Raw genomic sequence first — 26,203 nt, forward strand, 5'->3', positions numbered from 1 at the left:
ACAGTCCTCTGTTATTGCTCTCTACCATTCCCTTCTTGACCCGACGACCTAAAAGAAGAGAGGCAGGGAGAGAGTGAGAGAGCAGGGAAGCAGACACCACCAGTGGACCACACAAGCCAGAGGATACGAGTGGACTCTGTATTTCCTTCTTGCCTTTTATTATTTTTGATTCTAGGATTACTTGCTGTGTTTACTAACTGGTTAAACATTCTGGAAACATCAGAGCGGCAGGTGAGTGATCATCTCTTGCATCTCTCATGCTGGAGAAAAAAAATCTCTGCTATTTAGAGGGAAAGAGCCAATGACAAACATGCGGTTCTAGCAGAGTGGAGCTTATCAGCTGTTCTGCTTTCAGGCTGTAGTGAATGAAATGGCTGAGTGCAGGTGCTGCTGCTGCTCGGCTGTCATCAGTTTTATTGAGCCAGTAAAGAGCACTGGTCAAAAGAGTCTCCTGGCTTCATTTGTTCTGCAGTATGTGAATGAAAACACTATTCCCCACATTCCTGTGTGATTAATTCCAAATAATGAGCGTTTAAACATTTTGAATTAATTAGTGTGCGAGCAGACACACGACTAGTCTCTGTGCTGATAATGGAAATGAAGCACGTTCGGATAAAAGAAAGTCATGAATCAAACATTTCTCAATGAATTACACGTTGTTACTGTGTGAATGAGACCATTTACTGTAAAGAATGTGGGCATGTGGGAGGAAACACCCACAACACAGCAGGGCATGGTGGTTTATTGAGATATTGCAAAGAAATGAGAATGATATCGTACACATTCACACAGTCGACCTTTGCCCCCGACGTCTCCCACACGCGCCGCCTTCGCCTCCTCATGCAGCTCTCACTGCTGCGCTGCTCAGCATTAAGAAGCTTAGGCCCGACGAGCTGCAGCACGATGACATCTTTCATCTGGAATATTTATGGGATGTAATGACACCGAAATGAATTCCATTTCATTCACATGAAGTCACCAGTGTTTAGGAGGAGACACATGGCTCCTGCCAGTCGCTGTTTGTCAGGCCATACGTCACCCTGTCTCAGTAAACTGAAAAGAAAAATGTGAAATGCGCCTCGGTCTCTTCAAGGCCAGCTCCCGCTGATGAGTCGAGGGTTTTCTTTCCTCCTTGAGTGTTCGAGACCGCAGCGCAGCCTCTCCCTTCCTGCCTTCCAGTGGTACCAGCCCTGCCTCAGGACAGAGAGACCCGGTGCAGAGAGATTGCTCATTAACATTTCTGTGCTTGTAAGTCCTCTTTACTCCTGCACACTCTCAGGATAGTCTGTGAAATTCACCGATGGAAGGAGTTCTAATGATATTTCGTGGGTTATTGATAGTAAAGCATACTTAAAGCTACTCTGTGGTCACACAGTCACTGCAGTGCGTTATTGTTATTCCTGCAGTGTTACTATGTATGTTGCATGCTGCTGATGGAGTGGCTAAGCTCCTCCTCTCGCACGTGACCGTGGCAGGTTGGGGCTGGAGTTTGATTCTTCCTGTTAAAAAGACGTTTTTCCTTCCCACTGTTGCCAAGTGCTTGCTCATAGGAGGCCATCTGATTGTTGGGGTTCTCTCTGTATTATCATGCAGTGTATTACCTTACAATATAACATTGTTGTTGTGATTTTACGCCATAGAAATAAAGCTGATTCAATTCGGGATTGTTTTTAACTCTTTTTTCTTACTTTTTATTTTTTTATATGTAAAACATACACAGACTTGGCCTAATATATAAATAGATATAACAGAAGCATAAAGGTTTCTAAAGTAGAACAAGAACCCTGAACATGTATTTTAATGCAGTACTTGAGTAAATGTACTCAGTTACATTTGGCCACTGTAGAAATTCAGTCAGCTGAATGAGCAATCAGAAGAGACAGATCTGTGACTGTAATCAGTCCCAGCTTGTTAATGGATCAGTCTTTGTGTAAATCAATAATGCAGTCTCTGATTAACTGAAACTAAGCTGAGGCTGGGTCTCCGCCAGAGCAGCATTGATTCGTGTGTCACCTCACGACATCACTTGAGCTCTATGTCACTTAAGGTGTTTCTCATGCACAAGGTGACATAGTTTAGCAGTGAGTACACAGTGGTACACATGACAGAACAGCATTGTTCCAGGATTAAACGTTGACACCGACACCTCAGCACCCTGTAAATGCTGCTTATCATGATACCGTTCTTTATACTTGCATCGATATGCACCTGTACCTCTATCTTGTGTGTTCGTGTTCATGTGGGCTAATTCATTTTATGACACGTACACTAACAGAAACAGGAGGCGGAGCTTGTTCCGCCAGTAGCCGGTGTCTTTCCTGCGTGTCTGGGGGGCCTCGACAACAGCTGTCACCGACACATGCACAGCTACAGTCGTATAAATGCCCCTGGTCTTGAATTCCAAAAATGCAGTTTAGATACTTCGGGATGTTTCGCAGAACAGCGGCACTTATAACTCATGTGCCCTTCATTTAAAAATAAGCCCAGAACTCCATGGCAACCCAAGATATTCTAAAGAGCACTTGATATGTTGTGGTCAGAATGGCGACGCATACGTGCTAAAAACAGGGGACTGGTTAACTGGCTGTTGATGTTTAACGATAATAAGACGAGTGATGTCATTCATTAGGTTCGGATCTTTGGACCATGATGTGCCTGGACCGCTCTGGCATTAAATATGGATTGCATCAGGAGACATTTCAAATTTCACAGCTGGGAACAAACCTCACGACCCATTCTGTAAACTTTTCCCCTGTTTGCCAGTAGTGACATAATCATGACTTTCCTGGTGATTTCCTGTGTGATAAGTTACACCAGCCTTCATCATTCCAGTGATATTACTGGTCAGGAGAGAACAAACCAGCATATACAGTAAAACATCTGAAGGCACCTTTAGAATGAAGATGACTGGCCTCTGTGACTAAGACAGGCCGTCTTTGTCCCTGAACCAATCACTCTGTGACTCCACACGTCTCTCAGCGAGTCAGAGCTCTTCTCTGACAGACGTGTTATGCTTTAGTTTATTTTTGTCTCACCTGCAACAATGCTTTTCATTTTTTCCCATCTGTAAAAAAGGTAAACAACTGACAATGGCACCAGCACAAGACAATGCAAATGCTCACTTACAAACTTAAATGGGTAGCAGTTTGGAGATTTGTGGTTAGCCATGTGTTACATTATCATTCCGAGCGCTGCGACGTGCGATAGCTTAGGTTTACTGGAAGGCCAGCTGCAAACTTTAAACTTTAAAGCTGAAATTTCTGCCCACTGTTTTCCCGTCCACACATATTTAATCTCTCTGACCTTTGGAGCCTTTTTACCTCTGTTTTGGTCTCCACACCCTCCTCAGATAAAATATCTGGGTCGCTGAGTTGCTAAGCTCAATTTTCATCTCCAGCAACAGTTACTTTTACACCTTTGGTAGCGGTGACACATTTTTATCAACATTTTCTTTTATTAATTTGAACGATTAAAAAAGCTTCTGGGTGCTGTTGGTGTGACTGAAGAGGATAGTAGACGCAGGACAGAATGGAGGGAGGAGCCTTTGTGCCTGCCAGGTTTTTGTGATTGTTCTGCAAGTCGCCACCCTGGCATACAGCTGGGATCAACAGGGGCTCAAGAAGTAGAGTTGGTCACTTACCCGTCGGAAGGTCGATGTTTATTTTACAGCTACTCCAGTCCAGTGTGTGTGTGCACAATTGTCAGACAAAGCTCTTAGGTATAGAAAACAGTGTTTGCATGAATATGTATGAAACTGGGTGAATGAGGTTTGCAGTAGAAAAGGACTTGGAGTGCTCCAGTGCACCATATCAGTACCAGTCCAATTCCCAATAAATTCCAGAACTCTAATGGTTGGAGAAGAGCTGCAAGTTAGCACAAAAACACTGTTCTCTGAACAGCTATGAAAACATGTTATGGAAACCAAACAGACGTTTGATGTGTGCTTTAAGATGACTTTCTAAGTTCTCTCTCAGTCGCCCATTTTTTGCTCCGCGCTGACTTCAGCTGGCATTCAGAGGATTTTAGACAAATGGCCGAGCCTATGTCTCTTTCCCACGTTTGAATGTGCTTCATCCATATGTTGCTGTTTCTATTCATAGCACACTCAGAACTTAATATCTTCCTTAAGAGAGGGTAAAGATGATAACCAGATCTAGAAAGATCTAGTGTTTCATTAGTTGGTGTTGGTTTACCGATGCTGCCGCTAGACTTTAGCAACGAGAGTCAAGTGACTCTTACTAAATGCCGTTGCTATGGGAATCGTTAAAATGTGAACGTTTATCGTCGTGTTTGAAACTATGTTTCTAATAGACTATGTCTAATCTAAGTGTGCTTCATGTGCAGCAGTGTTTATAATGCATGACCCAAATCTGAGCATGTTTCATCTCGCTAGGTTCGCCGGTGGATTTACACAGTAAGAGTGAATAAACAGCTTGAGTGAATATTTAACAAAGTGCCCTCACAACAACTCTCACGAATGCGTCCTGTTTTATAAGTGACTGATTAACGGCCTACCTGCGCTGAGTGTTTATCAAGCAAAGAGCGTGTTTGCTCTAATAGCAAAGACTTACTTAGAGAGCCACCTGCATTCTTCTCGGTTTGCTCACTGTTCAAGCTTCGGCTGGTTCCCATGAGGGGATCAGGTTAATGTGACATCAGGAGAATACTACAAGATGAAACCCACCACCTATGCTGACATTTTGCTCCAGTGTGCTATGCCAGCATTAGTTAAGTATTAATAGAAGCCATGATTACAGTAAGACAAGCTGTAAATGCTCGCGTTATGTGCACAAAATCTTTTTGATGGTTCAGTTTAACATTACAAGAAGAACGTTTATGAAAGCAGAATCTTTAAGGAATGTGAACAAGTATCACTCCAAACTTTTTCTGCCAACAGAGTCTTTAGTTTTCCCAGGAAAAGACTGTTATGTAAAATTTGACCCGTGAAGGCCACCGGCCGTCTCGGCTCGAAGGCTCCGTCTCCCAAAATGGATTCCTGGAGCAGACTGCGGCTTTGTACCCTTGCATCCTCACAAAAGTTTCAATAATAAATGGATTGACTGGTAGCTTCGAAAGCCATCCGCAGAGACGGTTTTGATTGGAGCTTTCATGTCTTGGCAGGGCTGGTGTGTTTTTCTTGCTGCTCGAGCACGCTGCATTTTATCTGTGTTCTCTGGCAGAACTGGTACCCTAATGCTCTCGTGCAGTTCTCTCTCCTTTTTTGGTCACGCTGGGTTTGTGCTGTGAATACATCAAATCACACCAAATCAAAAAAGTCATTTTTCCTTATTCATCACCTCCGTCCTCATCCGGCAGATCAATTTGGTTATATGCCAGTTTTTTGCCACCAGGCCCAACCTCTTGATACGAGCATCACATACAAGCTCAGTTTTCAGTAGCCTCGTGACCTTATCATGCTATAATTTTATTTCAGCTAATGGTGTCTTTAAGGGGAATATCTGCAAATGAACACACACAGGATGCAGGTAGTTGACTTTCCACCATCTTTTGTGCGATTGAGGGCTCGTATCTGCCCAAGCAGACCAACCACTGGCAAATAAATGACTCATTTATTTAATAAGTTTTCAGTCATTTTCTCCAACTCTAACTCTGTGTGTAACCATAACATAATTAGTGTATCTGGCACAGGCTACAACATTATGCCTATTAAATTTTATTAGAGCGTGCTGGGAGCAAACATCATTCGGACTAAAGGTATATGTAAGCCATAAAGTGAACATCGGTGCGGACCACTGATTAGCTTTTACAGTTTCTTTTTATCACTTTGGAATGGAGGCACGTGCTTTGTTGGGGCCTATAAATACACGTGTGTGACAGCTGGACCTGCCCAAGCCTTGGGGCAGATATGGGTCCCACTTTAAATTTAGACTCAGGCCTTGGACTTGGGTTTTAGGATATTTCTTATTAGATTGAAGTACTGGATGCCGCACCATCAGTGGTGATGGCTTAGATGCTGTGAGTGTGTGTGGACATTGTGACAGGTGGTCATTGATGTTAGAGTACAGATTTACTGTCTGCATGCTCTCCTTTCTTTTCCATAAAGACAAATGGGAATGCTTCATGGCAGGGAGGAATTCAGGTCACGTGACTCAGGAATCCCAGCTTGTCTCTCTGCGGAATTAAATTGATAAAGACTGCAGCGACCAGTCAAGGTGACTCAAAACTGTGAAGACAGTGGGCTTTGACACATGACAGTTGTGTTCATGAGTTGCCTGTAATTGGCCATGAGGATGATAAATATGTAGCAGTTTCCAGAGGTGTGGACTCGAGTCACATGACTTGGACTCGAGTCAGACTCGAGTCATTAATTTTATGACTTTAGACTTGACTTGAAAAAATGTTCTAAGACTTGTGACTTGACTTGGACTTTTACACCAATGACTTGGGACTTGAATTGGACTTGAACCGGTTTACTTGAAAAGACTTGATATTTTACCCCAAATATAAAATTTAACATGCATATTATATAGAGATTGAAAATGTGACGTCATTCACGGGTAGAACCGCAAAGGATTCTGGGAACTCGTGGCAAGAGGTACTAGCGCACACAGCCTTTCAATTGAAATCAGTCACATAGCGATAAAAAGAAACACAAAAATGTCAAGAAGCCGTTGTATTATTAACTGCAATAGCCGGTCGCATGACAGCCACGGGAAGCCGACGGGTAAAGAGATCGGTTGTTATCGGATTACGTCGTTGAAGAGAAATTGTTCGAGCCATGTTTCCGAAGTAACAAAGAGGCGACTGGATTGCAGCCATTCAAAGACCAAATATAACGTCCCAGAACACTCCAGCTCACAGGTTAGTCTGCTCCAAGCATTTCCACAAAGGCAAGTCTTCTGTTGTAGTTAATACGTCATTTTCATAACATAATTGGTGATATAGGTTACAAGCAAGTCTGGCGCTGAACAGAAATTGTGGCGCTATGCTCCTTTATTTATTGTGCATAAATAGTGAATTGTCCTGACACAATATTGCGTTTCGCTTCTGTTATTATGGTACATTGACAAAAACATATACTTTTATTCACAGGATAAAACAGGTTTTTTGTATCACTAATTGCCCAGTACGATTACAGCATACAATATTATTGTCACTGCTGCATTTCTGTGATGCTACCAGAAATTATTTCCACTGCTAATTAATTACCGTTGAGCTCAAAGGTTATATTAATAAACGGTTAAGGAATGTGTATTTATGACGACGATTTGTGAGACTGGTAAACTTATGATACGTACGATGGTCTTTCGTTCTACACGGTGCATTTCAAGGTCCTGTACCCATCCGTCGGTAAACTGTACCTGGGCTTGTTGCAGTGACCTGAAGTTACTAAACTTCATGAGTGTATGCACTCACTCCAAGAACCGTATGATTATAAATATGCATATAAATATGCTACGATGAGATAGCTGACTTCATCTAACTAGCAAATGTTGTCCAGGCTACGTTGGTGATACAGTTTTTTTTAATGTGTATGATATTTTTGTCATGCGATTTTAAAGCCGGTCCTACAACCGCATCCAAGAATGACATGCAGCTTATCTCAGAACTGTCGGTGAAAATTATTCTTGGAGCTAGGTTTAATTGAGCTGCATTTTAAAGAGGTGCAATTTCACAATTTGTGTATATTTTCTAAGTTCACTATTTTGTCATGTGTTGAGAAAAACACAGATTTAAAAATTACATGGTCTAATATTTACATTTAGCATATAACTGCAACATGCTTTTTTTCGGGTTTTTTTTAAAGACTCGAAAGGACTTGAAATTCAAAATTTCAGACTTGTGACTTGACTCGGACTTTTACACCAGTGACTTGAGACTCGACTCTGACTTGCCTGACATTACTTGAGACTTGACTTGAGACTTGAGGATAAAGACTTGAGACTTACTTGAGACTTGCAAAACAATGACTTGGTCCCACCTCTGCTAATTGCCCAGTATGATTACAGCATACAATATTATTGTCACTGCTACATTTCTGTGATGGGTACCAGAAATTATTTCCACTGCTAATTAATTACCATTGAGCTCAAAGGTCCTATTAATAAACGGTTAACGAATGTGTATTTATGACGACGATTTGTGAGACTGGTAAACTTATGATACGTACGATGGTCTTTACTTTCTACACGGTGCATTTCAAGGTCCTGTACCCATCCGGCGGTAAAATGTACCTGGGCTTGTTGCAGTGACCTGAAGTTACTAAACTTCATGAGTGTATGCACTCACTCCAAGAACCGTATAATTATAAATATGCATATAAATATGCTAAGATGAGATAGCTGACTTCATCTAACTAGCAAATGTTGTCCAGGCTACGTTGGTGATACAGTTTTTTTTAATGTGTATGATATTTTTGTCATGCGATTTTAAAGCCGGTCCTACAACCGCATCCAAGAATAACATGCAGCTTATCTCAGAACTGTCGGTGAAAATTATTCTAGGAGCTAAGTTTAATTGAGCTGCATTTTAAAGAGGTGCAATTTCACAATTTGTGTATATTTTCTAAGTTCACTATTTTGTCATGTGTTGAGAAAAACACAGATTTAAAAATTACATGGTCTAATATTTACATTTAGCATAACTGCAACATTCTTTTTTCATTTTTTTTTTTTAAAGACTCGAAAGGACTTGAAATTCAAAGTTTCAGACTTGTGACTTGACTCGGACTTTTACACCAGTGACTTGAGACTCGACTCTGACTTGCCTGACATTACTTGAGACTTGACTTGAGACTTGAGGATAAAGACTTGAGACTTACTTGAGACTTGCAAAACAATGACTTGGTCCCACCTCTGGCAGTTTCAACAGCAAGATTTCAGATCAGCTGTGGTTGCACATGGAGAAAAACCTGGTCAAATAGTCCAAATACTTATGGACTCTGCAAAAGTTGTTAAACTGTAATCAGCAAAGGCCGTGAAACTGTAATGATTTTATTATTTTCTGCTACCAGGAAGTGTTGGATATTAAATGTCATCAGGTTGTGCAGCTGAGGAATGTTGGACTTGTTATAATAATAAATTAAAAGTTGATTTCTAAAGACAAATGCATTTCTCGTTGAGATATATTTAGTTTTCTAACACTCTGTGCAGTGTTTGTCATGTTTCGGCTGTGTGGCAGGCAGGGATTGGACACAAATGCAAACTCACGGGGACAGAACTTGAACTCAAAAGCACAGCTTTATTGCTGGAAAATAGAACACAAGCAATACAAAACTAAACTGGGAAAAGCTAATTAAAATGCATACCAGAAGGCACGGGGAGAGTCACACACAGCATGAGGGACGACGCGACACTGACTCAGAGAAACACGGGGTTTAAATACACTGGGAAGTAACGAGGGGAATGAGACACAGAAGGAGGGCACAGCTGGAAGAAATCAGGACTGACGAGACAAGGAAGCAAAGCAGAACACATTCACATAGGACACGGACCATCAAAGTAAAACAGGAAGTATCACACAGAGACGCGAACTTGACACAGTGGAGACAGCAACTAAGAAACACGGATGATCTGATATCCTCGTGTTGGTGTTGTTCCCAGACCATCATGAAAATGTTGTTCCAGGTTCAACATTGCAAGTGACCAATCACATTGTTGTGACGTTATTCTTTTGCGCGCCAAGCCATTCGTGCATTTATGAAATTCCAATGTTGCAAGGACAATATCAATTCTGCTTACTGTTTATTAAAGGGTTACGGTTAGGGTTAGGGTCAGGGTCCGTTGATCGGCGGACAGAGGCAGTTTTTCCCGAAGTCGCAAAAGTATGACGCCACAACATTCTGATTGGTCACTTGCAATGTTGATCCTGGAACAACATTTAGTATGATGATCTGGGAACAACACCAACACGAGGATATCAGATCAACCAAGAAACACAGAGACATAAACCATAAGGCAGAGGACTCTAAGAACCGAGAGACACAGAGGGGAACTCAAACATGCAGACACAGACTACACAGAACAGAGGGGACACAGAGAAACATGAAGGGCAAGGGATCGAAACTAGAAACCATAGAATAACTCACACAAGTACAATAATACAAACATCACAAAGAACTAAAAACGCTGGGTCAGGAGACCCAGGACCGTGACAGTACCACCCCCCCTTAAGGGCTGGCTCCAGACAACCGAAACTCAGAAAAACAAAACCAAACAGAAAACAACCCAGGGCGGGCGGCGGGGGCCCAGGACGGAGGGCTCGGAACAGAAAACAAAAGCAGAGCACAGCAAACACCGGAGCCCAAGAAAACAGCCCAAACACAGGGGCAGTTCAGGGGGCCGACCATGCGGACGGCAATGGCGGCGGCGAAACAGTTCAGGGGGCCGACCGCGCGGAAGGCAGCGGCGGCGGCGACGACGGAGCAGTTCAGGGGGCTGGCCGCGCGGAAGGCAACGGCGGCGGCGAAGGAGACGACGGAGCTGTTCAGGGGGCCGGCCGCGGAAAGCGGCGGCGGCTCTTAAGTGTCAGGCGTACTGGCCGAGGCTCGGTGGGCACAGGACCAGACGGCAGCTCAGCAGCTGACGCTGCAGACGAGGATGGACCACACGAGGCGGAAGCAGAAGCTGATGATGCTGATGCTACAGACGGGGATGAAGCTGATGATGCTGATGATGCTGGAGCTGGACCAGGCGACGGCGTGGGTGGAGACGCGGAGGCTGCACCTGGCGAGGAAGGAGACGCGGAGGCTGCAGCTGACGAGGAAGGAGACGCGGAGGCTGCAGCTGGCGAGGATGAAGCCGGAGACGGAGGCGCTGCAGCTGGCGGCGGCGTGGATGACACTGCTACTGCAGACGTGTATGAGGCTGCCGGTGGAGCAGCTGGTGGCTGGACGGGCCCCTCGGGCCCCCCAGCGGAGACAGGTGGCTGGACGGGCCCCTTGGGCCCCCCAGCGGAGACGGGAGGCTGGACGGACTCGCCAGAACCCCCAGCGGACGAGGCGGGTGGCGGCGCGGGAGCCACGGAGTGCTGGATGGACTCATCTGAGCTTTCTTTACGATCCGTGTTTTAGTTTTGCAAGAACCGTTCCTGTGAGGACACAGTTGTATATTCAGCTGGTGGAGGCCAAACAAGAGATAAAAGAAGAGTGAATACTGCCTTTCATGAGGAGGATAATTAGTACTGTAAATCAGTGCTAAACTAAGTAGAAAATGATGTGCTATTTCCAAAAACCTAAATGAAAGGCATTAGCTCAGGGGTGGGCAATCTCAGTCCATGAGGGCTGGTGTCCCTGCAGGTTTTAGATGTGTCCTCGAACCAACACAGCTGATTTAAATGGCCTAATTAGCTCCTCAACATGTCCTGAAGTTCTCCAGAGGCCTGGTAATGAACTAATCATGTGATTCAGGTGTGTTGACCCAAGGTGAGACCTAAAACCTGCAGGGACACCGGCCCTCGTGGACTGAGATTGCCCACCCCTGCATTAGCTGGTAGGTTTAAATAAAGTTTTGTATGTTTTACTCAAAGCCCTGCTTCAGATTGGTCACCTGCCCGGGGTGTGACCTGCCTCTGAGCCTGTAGTAGCGAGATAGGGTCCCGCCCCCTATTAGGAAAAAGGACAAAAGCCTTTATTCAGAGCTAAACATGATAAAAACATATATAGTTGCCGTGAAGTCAAGTGAGCTGCATTTCAACAATAAGATCAGAATTAATGTTTGTGTTCTGGGGCAGTTTGTCTGAAACCTTGTTTTGATTGTTTGCTTTACTTTTAATGCATTCTTACATTTTCCTCATATGAATTTTTATTGTACAAGACTGAATTTGACCTGAAGCTATTTTTATTCTTACATCTGTCAGCTCTAACTGCACTCGCCCGCCTTCTCTGCTGAACGATAGTAACACTGCAAAGTGAGCCGAGCTGTTACAGTAGCTGGATTTTCATGGCGTCGGCCCAGAAATTAAAAATAAACCATCACGGTCCTCACTCGGTGTCAACCATCTTGTCCTTAGGAAGTCTGCCAGAGTCATTTGCAGCACTACACATGTTTCTGTGTTTCGTCACGCTCGTGTCCCAGAGGTGGTCATTTTAATGCCCTCGACCTCTGGGCATCATTCAGAAACACTGGCACAGTTTGAATGGTGGACCCAACACTATCAGCACTCGCGCACACTGCTGCACCACAACACTGGAATGAACGTTAGCGAGCCTACAGCTGAAACTAATAGGTATGAGCAGGAAAGAAGGCACCGCCATTAATCTCCAGTTAAGAACCAGATCTCCTCGGAGCCAAAGTGCACTCTCTGAACTCCGAGATAAAGGATGCACTTAATGGGTCCGTTTGTTTGATTTTCTTTCCTCTTTATTTGAACTGAGAGATGCTGCCACTGTTATCTTGCACCCCAATTTTCGTACATGGGTGTTTTTCCCCGAAACAAGTGGGATTCAAAGAGATCGGTTTCAAGCGTCATTGGAATTCACTGCAGTCTTGACTTTGGTGACCTTTATTACTGAAGAAGATAAGCATTTCTCTTGATGTGAAGCAGCAGTTTGATAGACTCTCTTTCAAACTTCTCGAAATTGTATAGAAAATCTAACTGAGCTTTACTTTTTTATCAGGTTGGACTGATACGCATAGTTACTGATGTTCCAGTAGAGCATATGTGTGAATTCTATCGCACACTTCCATGAACGTGCACCAGAGAGAAGTCCTGACAGTTTGGACGGCTTATTTGGGATGATTCAGAGGTCAGGGCGCTATGACATCACTGTGGGCTTACAGGGGGACTCTAGGTGCTCAGGGTGCTTTTCTGTTTGTAATTATAAAGAGCTGCTGATGTCATATCTGAAACCGATCACAAAGAGCACTCTGTTCGTACAGAACGTGAACACACACACAAGAACACGCACGTTTTCACATTCACAGAGACAGAGAAACAAACTTCTCTTCAGTCTCTTAACATTGTTGGTTGTTGTTCTCGTGTGTGGAGTCAGCTCCCAGCTTGAGAACTGGGTAGAGGTCTTTGCCCCTAGCTTTTGTTTTAGCATCACAGAAATGTGGAAATTTTAATGTCACATTTTTGCCATTTTTTGTAACTAATTTAACCTCCTAAGACCTGAACTCTTCCACAACATGCATTTTAAGTTTCTCTTTGATATTTGGGCTGATTGGCACCTGATGAATGTAAAAACAAAGAATTACCAGATTTTTTTTTGACCTTTTTTTTTTGTTTCTGAGAAAAATGAGAGCCACATATGAGGATATTTGTTTAAAATTTCAATAGAACAGTGGCAGCATAATGTCCTCGTAAGTGCATATCAGGCCCTTGAAGAGCAAAATTGAGGATTTTGGCCTAAATAACCCAAAATGTGACGTCCACATGTGTGGACACCAGGTCGTAGGAGGATAAATATAAATTAGTTTGTGTATCCATGTCCTCCAAAAGTTGTACCCACTGCTTTCATAACTTTAAAAAAATGATATTAACTGAAGAGGGTGGCAGAGTGGTTCAGTGGTTAGCATGGTCACCTCACAGCACCAAGGTCGTGGGTTTGAATCTTTCTCTGTGGAGTTTGTGTGGATTACTGTGACTGAGAAGCCACACCGGCGGTTTGGTTCATTGGTTATTCTAAATTGACTGTAGCTGTGTCTCCAACCTTTGACAACTGTAAACTTGACTCATAAATACAAATGAACTCATGCTGTGCACAGGCTCAGTTGCAAACTACTTTTAAATTATTTAAAACATTCAGAAATGACAGCAGAAGTTGTGAACCAGTGATAAGTACATGCACTTCTACCAACACTCACCCTTATATGCCTTTGTGATTTTGGGACTACACACACACACACACACACACACACACACAGGTGGGTAATTATTGATATTCACTCCAGATTAGGGATGTTAACAGAAGACATGTTTATCCAGTTTTAATACAAACACAATGATTGTGCTTGTGTTTGTCATCGGATCAGTGCAGGTCAGAAGGTCTGTTAATGTGAACAGGAATGGAAGCCAAACTCAAACAACACACTCCTGAACCAAAAATACCTATGAAAGGAAAAAGATGAATGGTAGTGGGATGCAACCGAATAAAAGGCTGAATTAAAAACAGAGAAACCTGTTCCTTCTCTCTCTGGTTCAGGTAGGATGAGATCCAAAAGCAGTGGGGTGGACACCCCAGCCAATGGGGTACTTGGAGTTCCACAGGGTGACCAAGAACAGGAAGTGAGCCTGCCTGTGAAGACCCTGAAGGCCAAAGTCCAGCAGAAAGATGGTGAGGAAACAGTGGAGGTCGAGGTGATCTCTGACAAAGACAAACCGTTGGATTCCTCCAAGGCTGGAGATAAAAGACAGAACATCCTGGATCTGTCTAAAGAGGATTTGCTGACACTGTTGGGAATCATGGAAGGAGAGATTCAGGTGGGCGAGGCATTGTTTCCCTTTGTGTTTAGCTTTCTGTATGTGATCTGCAGCTGTAAGCAGGACAAGTGCAATGATAAGAGAAAAGGTGGATGAGCGCAGTACCTGAACATTATTGGCTTGAGTAACTGCAAGTTTTGCACAACAGCTCTCTCTTGTGGTTTAAAATGTAACATACCAGAGAAAACTGACAACCACACTTAGACTTTATCGAGTTGGTACTTTAGAGAACTCTGAAAGGTAAACTGGTGATCCACAAAGCAAAGACTAGCAAGTTTTTAACACCCTCTGTATCATTTCCATGTAACTTCAGGCCAGAGAGGATGTTATCTGCATGCTGAAGTCCAAACAGAGTTCCCCAGAAGCCCTTGAGTCACAGTATGGCTCTGCGGTCCCTGGCTCGGCCCTCCAGGCCCTTCAGAGAGACGGCGTCATCACAGGCACCAAACCACACAACCACAGTGTCTACCAGAAACCGATGACTGAGGTTAGTAGGCGAGTGTCAGTCACAAACCCTGAGGGATGATCAAAATTACTTTTTTATTAACAGGCCTCAAGACCCTCGAAATCCAAGAAATCACAAGACAGAAACTAATAAAAGTAATGTTTTTGTCACCACCTGGCAGGAGGTTGTTGCTACAAAACACTCGGCATGTTGCACCACAGCAACTGGAATTATTTGTTTCTGTGTGTGCGTGTTCGTCTTTGCCGTCTCAGCTCGAGCGTCTGCAGGAGAAGCACAAGGAGACGTACCGGCGGATGCTGGGTCAGCTGCTATTCGCAGAAAAGTGCCACCGGCGAACGATCCACGAGCTGGACACAGAGAAGAGGAAGCACGCCGACTACATGAACAAGAGCGACGACTTCACCAACCTCCTGGAGCAGGAGAGAGAAAGGTGAGGAGATCAGGAAAGGAATGCAAGAGCCAGCGGCTGTAAAATTGCAACACCATTATCTGAACCTGGACACTGTTTAGCTGCCCCGCTATTTTAAATCATTTGGTAAATAAGCTTTGAGAGAAGCACCTACAAATATGTTCATTTAACAGAAAGCAATATGCACATAAAGTGAAAAAATGGTGTACAGAAAGTAAATTTATTGCTGTAGCACTGCAAACATCATGTGATGCTCATACAGAATTTTACAGGTATGAGAAGTAAAAGGAGGAACTGTGAAGGAGAACCTGGTAAAAGCAGCAGGGGAAGAAGAAGAAAGCATAAAGTGCAGTTCCAGTGTAGTCTATGAAGCCAGTGCATCCAGTGGCTCAAGGGAGAGAGTCGAGGGAAGGAATGCTTGAAAAACATCTCAGACTGCATGAAAGATGGCTTCATCGAACCTGTGACGCAAGCGAGATGGGAGAAGACAGGGAGGTGCCGCTTACTGAATGATAACCTCGCATAGCTTTGTATGCAGGGGAGAGTCACGCAGCTCAAGGAAAGAGAGGCCAGAGGCAGGGTGGACTTGGACTGCTGTGGGAAAGACACAGGTCAGATATTGAGAGAAGAGGACACAGAGCCATGGGGTGGAAGAACAGCAGGAAAGACAAGCGCAGGGCTAAAGGACATGTCAGAGCTTCATTGCTGAGGTTGTGACATGGGCTCGCAACCTCAGAGCGGCTGCATGGACACACAACACAGGAGGGGAGATGGTGAAATTCTGTGTTTAGAAGGCTCATAGAGATAAAGCAAGCCTGTATGTGAGAGCGTATTTGTGCCATGGGAGTGTATGAGAGAGAAGGCCCTGCTAACTGCAAACACTCCCATATAAAAGGGTTTAATTGACTGTTGGTTGTTGGAGATTATTCTTTTGTTATTGTTTTGTTGCAGCTTCCACAAACGGACGGCGATGCATAATTTAAAGCTATTCGCACTCATAGTTTGCAAAATAAAAATAACAGCAAAATATGTGGACGACATAATCATCTGTAAGACAGACTGGAGCACTTATGTGGCAATTTATAATGACTGTGAAAAAGTTGCTTTAAAACTGTGACATTACCTCTTTGCACGGGCACGGGCACACACACACACACACACACACACACACACACACACACACACACACAAAAAAGACACAGCTGGGAAATAAGCAGCTGAATTTACCCACAGAAACGACCACCTGCAGTAACCAACCACTGTGGCCCGCCCCACAGTTTGAGAAAGACTAATCTAAAGTAAATTTATGTGAAATTTGATACTTTAATCTAGCACTGTCTAACTCCAGGCCTCGAGGGCCGGAGTCCTGCAGGTTTTAGTCCTTGATCTGACACAGCTGATTCAAACGGCTAAATTCCTCATCAACATGTCTTGTAGTTCTCCAGAGGCCTGCGAATGAACTAATCATGTGATTCAGGTGTGTTGACCCAGGGTGAGATCTAAAACCTGCAGGACACCGGCCTTCGGGGCCTGGAGTTCCCCACCCCTGTTTTAAACAGAGCCCTAGTGAAAGAGTGCACACAACCAGCTTAAACTGCATGTATTTCATGAGTTTTAGCAACAGGAAAGAGGGACTGCTGACCTGTCTGTGGTGTATCCTGCTGTGTTAGCTGGACTGGTCGAGCTCTTCTGTGTTGCATAAGCAGGGGTCTCGAACTCCAGTCCTCGAGGGCCGGTGTCCTGAAACTTTTCCATGTGTCCCTGTTGCAACACGCCTGAATACAATTAGTAGGTCATTAGTAAGAGTATAGAACTTGACTGCGTGCTGAAGTGGAAAAATTACTTCTAACAGTACTTTTATTGCACCATGTTCATTCACTCATGAGCTGCTGTAACATGAATCAAATGGCTGAATTGTCACCTCAGCATGCAGTCACGTTCTACAGGGTCTTGCTAATGACCTACTAACTGTATTCAGGCTTGTTGCAACAGGGACACATGGAAAAGTTTCAGGACACCGGCCCTCGAGGACTGGAGTTCGAGACCCCTGGCATAAGCAGTGAGGTACATAGGTAGTGGTCTCACCCTGACCACACCTATAAAATTGTCCGTCTTTACCACCGACATGAACCAAAAGGAGTCTGCAAATATTCAAATGAGGTTATTGTAACATTTCTGAAGGAAAACAACTAATTGATATTTGTGAAGTTGTTTGAGTGACATTCCACAACTTTACTCCAAAAGAATCTGATCTGAAACTTTATAATTAATAAGATAAGATAACCTTTATTGAGAGAGATAAGGATAAGTGAAGTTTAGCTGTAAGTGCTGCGGTTGGTAATAGCGACCAAATCATAACTAAACGGGTTAATTTACTTCTACTCGATCATTTGTTGATCCCCATCTCATGCCAGGTGGTTTCCAGCAGGTTCCTTGGCTCGCACACATGGCGGCCTCTGTCACCCCAAAGAGAGAGCAGAGAGGATGAACTCTGCCAGGTCTTTACTCTGTCAACACCTGCACGTTTCAGATTCCTCTATTTGCACCATACACAGGGATGCGAAAACAGCTCAACTCCAGGAGGAAATCTAACATGTCCATGGTATATTCATTAAAGAGAAAGCCTGACGGAGCTCGCAGTAAAGCTCACGCAGTGTTATTCTTGTCTAATTTACATCAATTTTGTTTAGCCGGAAGTAAAACTTCCAATTTTGTTTTTCAAATCTCACTTGCACTGAGAGATGGGACAGACGTTTGCTGTCCACACAGTAGCAGGTTTTTCCCTTAGGCCTTAGATTTATGGAGTTTTTACTCACTAAAACTTTACCTAGAAAGTGAAAAAAAGTAGCCAGGGGCTGGAGGGGTTAACATAAACAGGAAAAACAGATTTAAAAGAGAACATGACACAAGTGCTAACAGCTACACAAAAACATGCAAACAGACAGTCATTCACTCTCTCAGGTGAGATGGAAGCGTGTCATGCTCTCATCCTTATGGATGTGATCTCCTCCAGCCATCTAGATGAGAGTGAAGAGAGAGAAGTCAAACGCTCTTGTGCCAAACACCTTGAGGAATGCAGAAAATGGGCAGAGAAGAAGCTCCTTCAGACCGGCAGCCATCAGCGATTAACACCCTCTCAGACAACAAGTAATTTATGTGTCAAGATGTTAAATATTTCAAGTGGCACAGTGGAATGTGTTCAGACTGACGGAGGAAGCAGCTCCCACTCCTGACGGGAGTTTCAAAGAGCGCAAAGTCACGCACACAAAATGAAGACGTGGCCTCCAAACTTAAACTGTTTGCCGTTATCGAGCATGCTGTCTGCTCTCCTTTAACACCAAGTCAGAGTGCACAGAGCTCAGGCTCTGCACCTTTTGCCACTTGTTTTCTACATCCATCTTCATCCTACTGACACAGGCTTTTAGATCACACACACTTTTACATGGACGCAAAGCAATTTCTTGCAAAGTTGAAACACAAGCTAAGCTGTGCTTCATAGAAACGGTAACACAAACACTTGTATTTTCCCATTTTGGACATTGTACACCACAATTATTTCTTCCTTAGTAACAGTAAACTAGAAATCTACATGACTTGGCCACAAGTGCCAAACCCCTCTGACATCATGACTCTGACCTTTGCATGAAAGTAATTTTAGAGTTCCAGTTTCTAGGGTGTCAGTGACTTCTGACTGTGTAAGTATGAAATGTTATGAGCTACACTTTCACATGTGGACGGCCTCTTTGTACAGTAGCCAGGTATGCTAAACACACTTGGCAATGGAAGCTGCTGGCATTATGAATCAATGTCGATGTTTATCTACAAGTTCACTGGCAGACGTGGTTTTTTTTAAACTGTGGTTTTGTTTAAATGATTAACTGTAGCTACACGGCCCCGCGCTGCAGTCTGGATGTAGCGCTTCGTACTCTTATTGCCATGTCTCTATCCTCCCATGTCTCCGTCACCTCAAGGGAGGCATCCAACTCTTCCATATCTGGTTTCCTCATCATATGTAGACTTTGCAGGGAGCCTCATTCATGTCCAGGTTCCCCTAAAGTGCAACTGCAGCAGACATTCTCTCTTGTACCAGTGAGCTCACAGCAGAGACATTATCCTGCACACAGAATGGAAAATGGAGCAACAATGATATAACTTTGAATGTGAGCCTCAGAAAGCATTAACACTAATTCATTTTTTTTGGAGTAAACTTGGAAACAAAGTTATATTGGGCTAATCTCTATTTTTATAAAAAGCATTAAAACTGAGGGGAGCTTTGCAAAACACTGGTTCTGTGGAAGGGTCCCACCCCCTTCACAGTGTCTGAAGCAGAGCTCTCTCTCTCACACACTCTCACACTGCTTTACATGGATGAGGTGGCATCACTCACTAGAAGTCTGCTGTTTCCTCGCAGTAGTTATTCACCTTTCATTGCCCTCATGCCACGCCTGGAGTGTGCCGGTGGAAGATTTAAGTGACAGGAGGTCTCTGCTACTCCTATTGCTGCTACTGTGGATTTTTGCACAGGCAGAACAGGGTTCATGTGCTACTTGTAGAGCATCAATAGTGGGTAAGTTTTAAATCTAGCAAGTTTCTGAGGTCTTGTGACCACATACATTTTGAATGGAGCTCATTTAGTCTCTTTACGAGTTGTTTAAAATGCACAGTCATCCTTGTTGTGCTGATGCTTCTTGTAATTTGGTTTAATTTGCAATGCAAAAAGGTTCAGGTTGAATATTGTATTACAATATCCCCGGGAGTGTACAGGCAGGAACTGCATCTGCATGCATTCTGCTTTGTATGGATTTTCTTCGAGCTGGAAATGAGAATGGACATGAGCAGCATAGAAAGGAGCTAAGAGAAAAGATGACTGCTTGGTGAGGGGGTGTTGGTGAAACTCAGTAGCAGTTTGTTCTCTTGTACTATTGCTTTGGCAGGATTGAAAATAGTAGGAATGTTGGAGTGTTTCATTCTGACAGGTTTTCCTCTGGATGCTTGTTTGGGACACTGTAGCATGAATTATGTGTTCTACCAGGACTGTGACTGATAATTGTTTTATCCGTGTTCTTTCTAGATAGCTTCAAGTGCTGGGCTTGTTTATACCACTGTTTGATTTAGAGTGTGGAGTCAGTGCATAAAGTTTTCAAATTCAAATTCAAATTTTATTTGTCACATACACAGTCATACACAGTAGGATATGCAGTGAAATGCTTAGACAACTGCTCGTGACCTAAAGAAAAAAAGACTATGAATAGGATAGGAAATAAATCTGAAAATTAAAATGAAGGGTAAATTTAGCTTGGAAGGAATAAAATAAAATATTGATATTAAAGTTAAAAATAAAATAATTGTACAACAAATTACACAATATAGAAATATATAAGAATATATGAAGAAATATAGAACAATACCAGCAGCTGTAAAAGTACTAAATGGTATCAAGAAATATAATGTCCAGGGCTGTGCAATCCACATGTAAGTGTCTTGTGCAGTGCAAATATGCTTAAAGTGATTTATTTAAGTGACTTGTGATAGAGTGATTAGATTAGATGACCACGCAGTGTAGTTGTGCAGTGGCCACTGGTGTAAACAAATGTCCAGAATGTCCAGTGTGTGTGTAAGAACTATATGTGTGGGTCAGTACTGTGTGGTGGTGTGATTGAGAGACCGTATCGCCTGCGGGAAGAAGCTCCTCCTCAATCTCTCTGTGTTGGTCTTCAGGGAGTAGAATCGCTTTCCTGACCTTAACAGAGAGAACAGTCCATTGTTGGGATGGCTGAGGTCCTTCACGATCTTCCTGGCCTTGGTCCAGCACCGCCTGCTGTAGATTGAGTGCAGGTCAGGGAGCTCGGAGCGGAGCTGATCGCACAACCCTCTGTAGAGCTCGTCTGTCCTGCATGGTGCTGTTCCCGAACCAGGTGGAGATGTTTCCCGTCAGGATGCTCTCTATGGTGCGCGAGTAAAAGTTCCTGAGCACCTTGGAGGGCAGTCGGAAGTCTCTCAAGCGTTTGAGCTGGTAGAGATGCTGTCGGGCCTTTTTCACCACGGTGCTGATGTGGCAGGACCATGACAGGTCCTGCGTGATGTGAACTCCGAGGTATTTGAAGTTGTCCACTCTCTCCACTGGGCACTTGTTGATGATGCAGCCTTGAAGCGAGCATAGAAAGTGTTCAGCTTGTCTGCCAGTCTGCGTTCGTCATACCGGTTGTTGATGCTTCATAATCCGTTATTGTCCTTAATCCCTGCCACAGGCTCCTAGATTCACTCTGTTGGAGTTGTGACTCTAGTTTCCTCCCGTACATGCAAATTTCAAGTTTAAAGTCAGTGACCTTCCAGAATAATGCCCTTTCTTTTTTTGTTCCTTTCAGACTGAAGAAGTTGCTTGAGAACGAGAAAGCCTACCAGCTCAGAAAGGAGAACGAACACGCCAAACGTCTGACCAAGGTGCGAGAGGAACTGGTCAAGCTGAAGTCTTTCACCCTGATGTTGGTCAATGAGCGGCAGCAGCACCTGGAACAAATAGACCAGCAGAGCCAGCGGGTCCAGGAGCTCAGCCAGCAGCTGCAGCAGCGTGAGCAGGCTCTAAGTGAAGCCAGGCAGCGTGCTCAGGAAGATGGACACAGGGTGCTGAGCCTCGAGGCCGAGCTTAAAGAGAAAGCCGACAAGCTCAAGCAACAACACGAAGAGATGAGTGCCAAGCTAGCCGGTCAGGAGCTTCTCAATCGTCAACTAAATACAAAACTTTCAGGCCTCACGAATGAGGTTGCGGAGCTACAGGAAAGCAACAGAGCACTGAGGAGATCTGAGGAGGAACTGCATGAGCTAAGGGAGAAGATCAGCAGGGGGGAGTGTGACAACTCAAACCTGATTGCTGAATTAGAGAACTTGAGAAAACGAGTGCTGGAGATGGAAGGAAAGGATGAGGAGATTACTAAAACAGAAAATCAGTGTAAGGAGCTACGGAAGAGGCTACAAGAGGAGGACAATAAGAGTAAAGACCTCAGACTGGAAGTGGAGAAGCTCCAAAAAAGAATCATGGCATTGGAAAAACTCGAGGGAGCATTTAGCGTTAGCAAAGCCGAGTGTGCACAGTTACACGGTGCTCTAGAAAAAGAGAAGGGCCTGACCAAAGAGCTTTCAGACGAAGTTGTAGCTCTCAAGATTCGTATGAAAGAGCTCGAGTCATCTGAGATAAAGCTGGAAAAGTCTGAGCTGAGCCTTAAGGATGACCTCAGTAAGCTTAAATCACTGACCGTCGCATTGATGGAAGAACGAAAGACCCTGATGGAAACAGTGAAGTCATGTGAGGAGAAAAAGGACGATTTAAGCAACCTGGTCAAAGCTGAGCAGAATAAAGTTATGGAAGTGACAGAGAAGCTGATAGAAGAAAGCAAAAAGCTCCTAAAATTGAAATCAGAGATGGAAACCAAAATAGAGACTTTAACGAATGAAAAGGGCGAGCTTAGCACTAAGCTAGCTTATGAAATTGATAAAACTAAGGACCTTAGCTCTAAAGTCAACCAAATGAAAAAGAAGTTAGATGGATTTGAGCAAGCAGAAAAACTTTCTGGAAAGAATTCAGTGAAATGTGACATGCAGAGAACATCTGAGCCCATCATCAGAGATGACAACAAAGTTAAGGAGCTGACGTTTGAAATTGAGCGCCTGAAAAACCGTCTCAAACAGCTCGAAGTGGTAGAGGGAGATCTTCTCAAGACAGAGGATCAGTACGACATGTTGGAGAAAAAGTTCATGAGTGAACAGGACAAAGCCAACATTCTGTCCCAGCAGGTGGAGGAAATGCGGACTCAGATAGCACGGAATAAAGCAATCGAGAAAGGAGAGGAGGAAAGCCAGGAGGAAGATCTGCGTCAACGTTGCAAGAGAGAGGAGGCCAGAACCAGGGAACTGCAAGGTGACGTGGTAGCGCTCAAGGAGAAGATCCACGAACTCATGCACAAAGAAGACCAGCTTTCTCAGCTCCAAGTGGACTTCTCCGTCCTGCAGCAGAGGTTCTTGGAAGAAGAAGAGAAAGCCAAGAACATGAGCACTGAAGTTTTCCATCTCACCAAAGAACTGGAGATGGCTAAGCGTCAAAGTCGAGCGCTGCGACCCAGCTTGAATGGGAGAAGAATAGTGGACGTGGCGGTGACCTCCACTGGCGTGCAGACAGAAGCGTCGTCCTCCGAGCCAGCAGAGGAGGATACCCCGGCTGGCTTTATAAGAAAGTCTGTTCAAGAAGAGAACCACATTATGAACAACTTAAGACAGAAGTGCCTGAAGAAGCCAGCAGAGAAAGGCAGTTCTGTTGAGCGTTCACCTTCATCTGGCAGTGATTTAGGTATCAAGAGATCTTGGATTCCCTGGATGAGAAGAAAGGACAACAGCCCTCAAGAGACCCACCTGGAGAAGCCACTGCACAATGGAGAGAGCTTCTCCTCTGAGCTGACCATGCCCCAGAAGCCAGGTCAGCCTTTCCACATCCGAGTGACACCAGATCACCAAAACAACATGGCAACTCTTGAAATCAGAAGCCCGACTGCTGGGGACGTTTTCTCTAGTTCCGCTCCCCTCAGCCCCAATCCATCTCAACCCAAATCCAGAATCACCATCATTCCCACCGGCGCTGCTCCGACCCAGCGGAGAAAGTCCCCTGCTGTGTCTCAGGGCCCCGAAAGGGCCAAGTCTCCAGTCACTATCACAGCTATATCTAGAGCCAAGTCTCCAGAAACCAGCCGAACCTCCTCCACTAACTCAGGAAGACCCTTGTCCCCTGTCTCCATCATGACAGTGAGCACAGCTGTAGCGTGCGAAGCATCTGCCTCCCCAGAACCTCAGGAGATGACCATGGGCCGAGCCGTGTTCAAGGTTACCCCCGAGAAGCAGATGGTCCCATCGCCTGTACGAAAGGGTCACGGCAACACGAGTATCATCACCACGACTGACGATAGCAAGATCCACATTCATCTAGGCAACAACATCGCCCCAAAGATGGTCGTCAGGCCGGTGGCTGCTGTCACAGAGAGCAAGGAAATGACCTTATCGACTGGGACAGTTTTGCGCTCGCCTCGTCAAATCACCACCACTACTACCAGGAGCACGCAGAGCAAAGTGATGAGCAGCATTACAATTTCTCCTGTTACGTCCTCCTCTTCCAGAACGACACAAGGCATGGTAAGTTTTCCTTCATCCAGCTTTGGATAATTCCTGTTTTCTTTAAGTTGGATCATCTCTTTTCCTTACCTTCTTCATTTTCTTTTACATTTTTGGATCAAAGAGTTGATAGGAACACTCAAGCTGATAGCGGTTTCCTAAGTTCACCATGAGCTTCTTTTCACATCTCTGGAGATGAGAGATAATGCAGCACTGTGTGTGGTGTTTCCCGGGACCCCTTTTACTCTGCTCTTTGTGGATCCGATGGGTAGTGTGACAGAAACGGGGCCATGTGCAGGTCTGAGAGCAGCAGAGATAATGAGGTGGAATTTTGCCACCCTGCTTTAATCAGGCTGTAATTTATAGTTGTTACACTGTGTTTACTGTTTACATTCACAAACAGCCGTGGCTCGGGGCCCTCCGCGCTCTGGCTGACACAAAACAGCTTGGCACCGTCAGCAGCGTACTGAAACCTGGCCTGGACAAGCACTCGCTCGCTCAGTGAAAAATAAATGTTTACATTTCTCATTTGTGCTGCTCTTTTAGCACATAAGATCAGTTACATTGCACTAATTTACAATTCCTGTTTCCTGCATGATTTTTACCATGAATCCATAACTTAGTGTCGGTGTGGCTCAACTGTTTTCATTCTCCTGCCTGAGAAACTGTACTCTCTCTCTATTGTCAAACAGACCGGGCACGATGCCCAGCCACCGCGCTCAGGGCTGACCCGCATCCCAATGTCCAAGAGCCTGAAGACGGGAAAGGCTGCGCTGGGATCCCTGGGGGTCTCCGGTGGAGTGAAACTGGAGTCGCGGGCTGAGAGTCAGTCTATGAGGATAGAAGTTAAGAAATCCAGCGTGAATAGCAGTACTTTACAGAATGGAGGAAAAGCCTGAGAGACACAGTACCAAACGTATCTACATGGTGCTTCAGAGAGATTCATAGTAAAAGCTGTGGTGTTTGAGTACAACTCAACTATAGTTTACAAGGCATTTCTTTATTATTATTATTAAGCAGGAGACTGATTTTATACTTTTTATAAGGTATTTTCTACTTCTTTACTTCTTATTTGCATTTCTGCCATTTAGACTGAAACATCCATGATTTGTTTTGTTGTTTTTTACAGTGTGTTGTGATGGGCATTTGGGTAAGACTCTGCTGCTATCAATGGCTTCTTTCTTGGGGTGGATATTTAATCTATAATGAGTTTATTTGTTTTATATTAGACACAAAAAGTACACAATTATGTGAAAATTTGGTGCATTTCTAAAGGATTTGTATTGAAAATATTGTAAATAAAAGTGATATTAGAGCAAAGTGTGGTGTGATCATTTATGCAGACACTTATGTTAACTCATCTGTGTACCTGCAGTTGTGACAACCAGTGCTTCTTGCCCGGGCCTGCATCCAAGGATTGAGGGAAATGAAAAAATTCATATCCTGTGCTTTACGTAAATATTTTTGGAATAACAAATATTCTGGTTGATTCCTGTAATATAAACAGAAATCTTTAAAAAGCAATGTGCACGAGGCCAGACAAAGAAAACAATGAGACAGTGACGGTGCAAGAAGCAGAGGTCGTGAAGGTAGATGTGCTTAAACACCTGGGGTCAAGCATCCAAAGAGAGGTGAAGGAGAAACCCGGAACAACATTTATTATGATGATGTGGGAACAACACCAACACGATGATATCAGATCATCCGGAAAGCACTGCCAGGGGTGATTTGTGACAAAAGGATAGCAGCAAGAGGGAAAGGGAAAGTTTACAAGATGGCAGTGAGACCTGCTG

The 26,203-nt window shown here is 44.2% G+C and overlaps 1 protein-coding gene across 3 annotated transcripts; it reads left to right on the forward strand.

The window, feature by feature from the left end:
- Positions 1-25,718, forward strand: LOC309695152 (filamin-A-interacting protein 1-like). 3 transcript variants are annotated; one of them, XM_082515639.1, is made up of 6 exons: positions 1-231; positions 14,108-14,385; positions 14,699-14,872; positions 15,103-15,281; positions 21,626-24,431; positions 25,103-25,718. In XM_082515639.1, exons 2-6 carry the CDS (start codon positions 14,113-14,115, stop codon positions 25,307-25,309), a joined length of 3,639 nt encoding a protein of 1,212 aa, XP_082371765.1. In that variant the 5' UTR covers positions 1-231; positions 14,108-14,112; the 3' UTR covers positions 25,310-25,718. The 3 variants fall into 3 exon arrangements, with proteins under 3 accessions (XP_082371765.1, XP_082371766.1, XP_082371764.1); XM_082515640.1 differs by lacking the exon at positions 1-231 and adding an exon at positions 1,058-1,248; XM_082515638.1 differs by lacking the exon at positions 1-231 and adding an exon at positions 11,379-11,450.
- The last annotated feature ends 485 nt before the right edge of the window (positions 25,719-26,203 follow it).

This window comes from Aulonocara stuartgranti, assembly GCF_965226115.1.
Source record: "Aulonocara stuartgranti genome assembly, chromosome: 19".
Lineage (NCBI taxonomy): Eukaryota > Metazoa > Chordata > Actinopteri > Cichliformes > Cichlidae > Aulonocara > Aulonocara stuartgranti.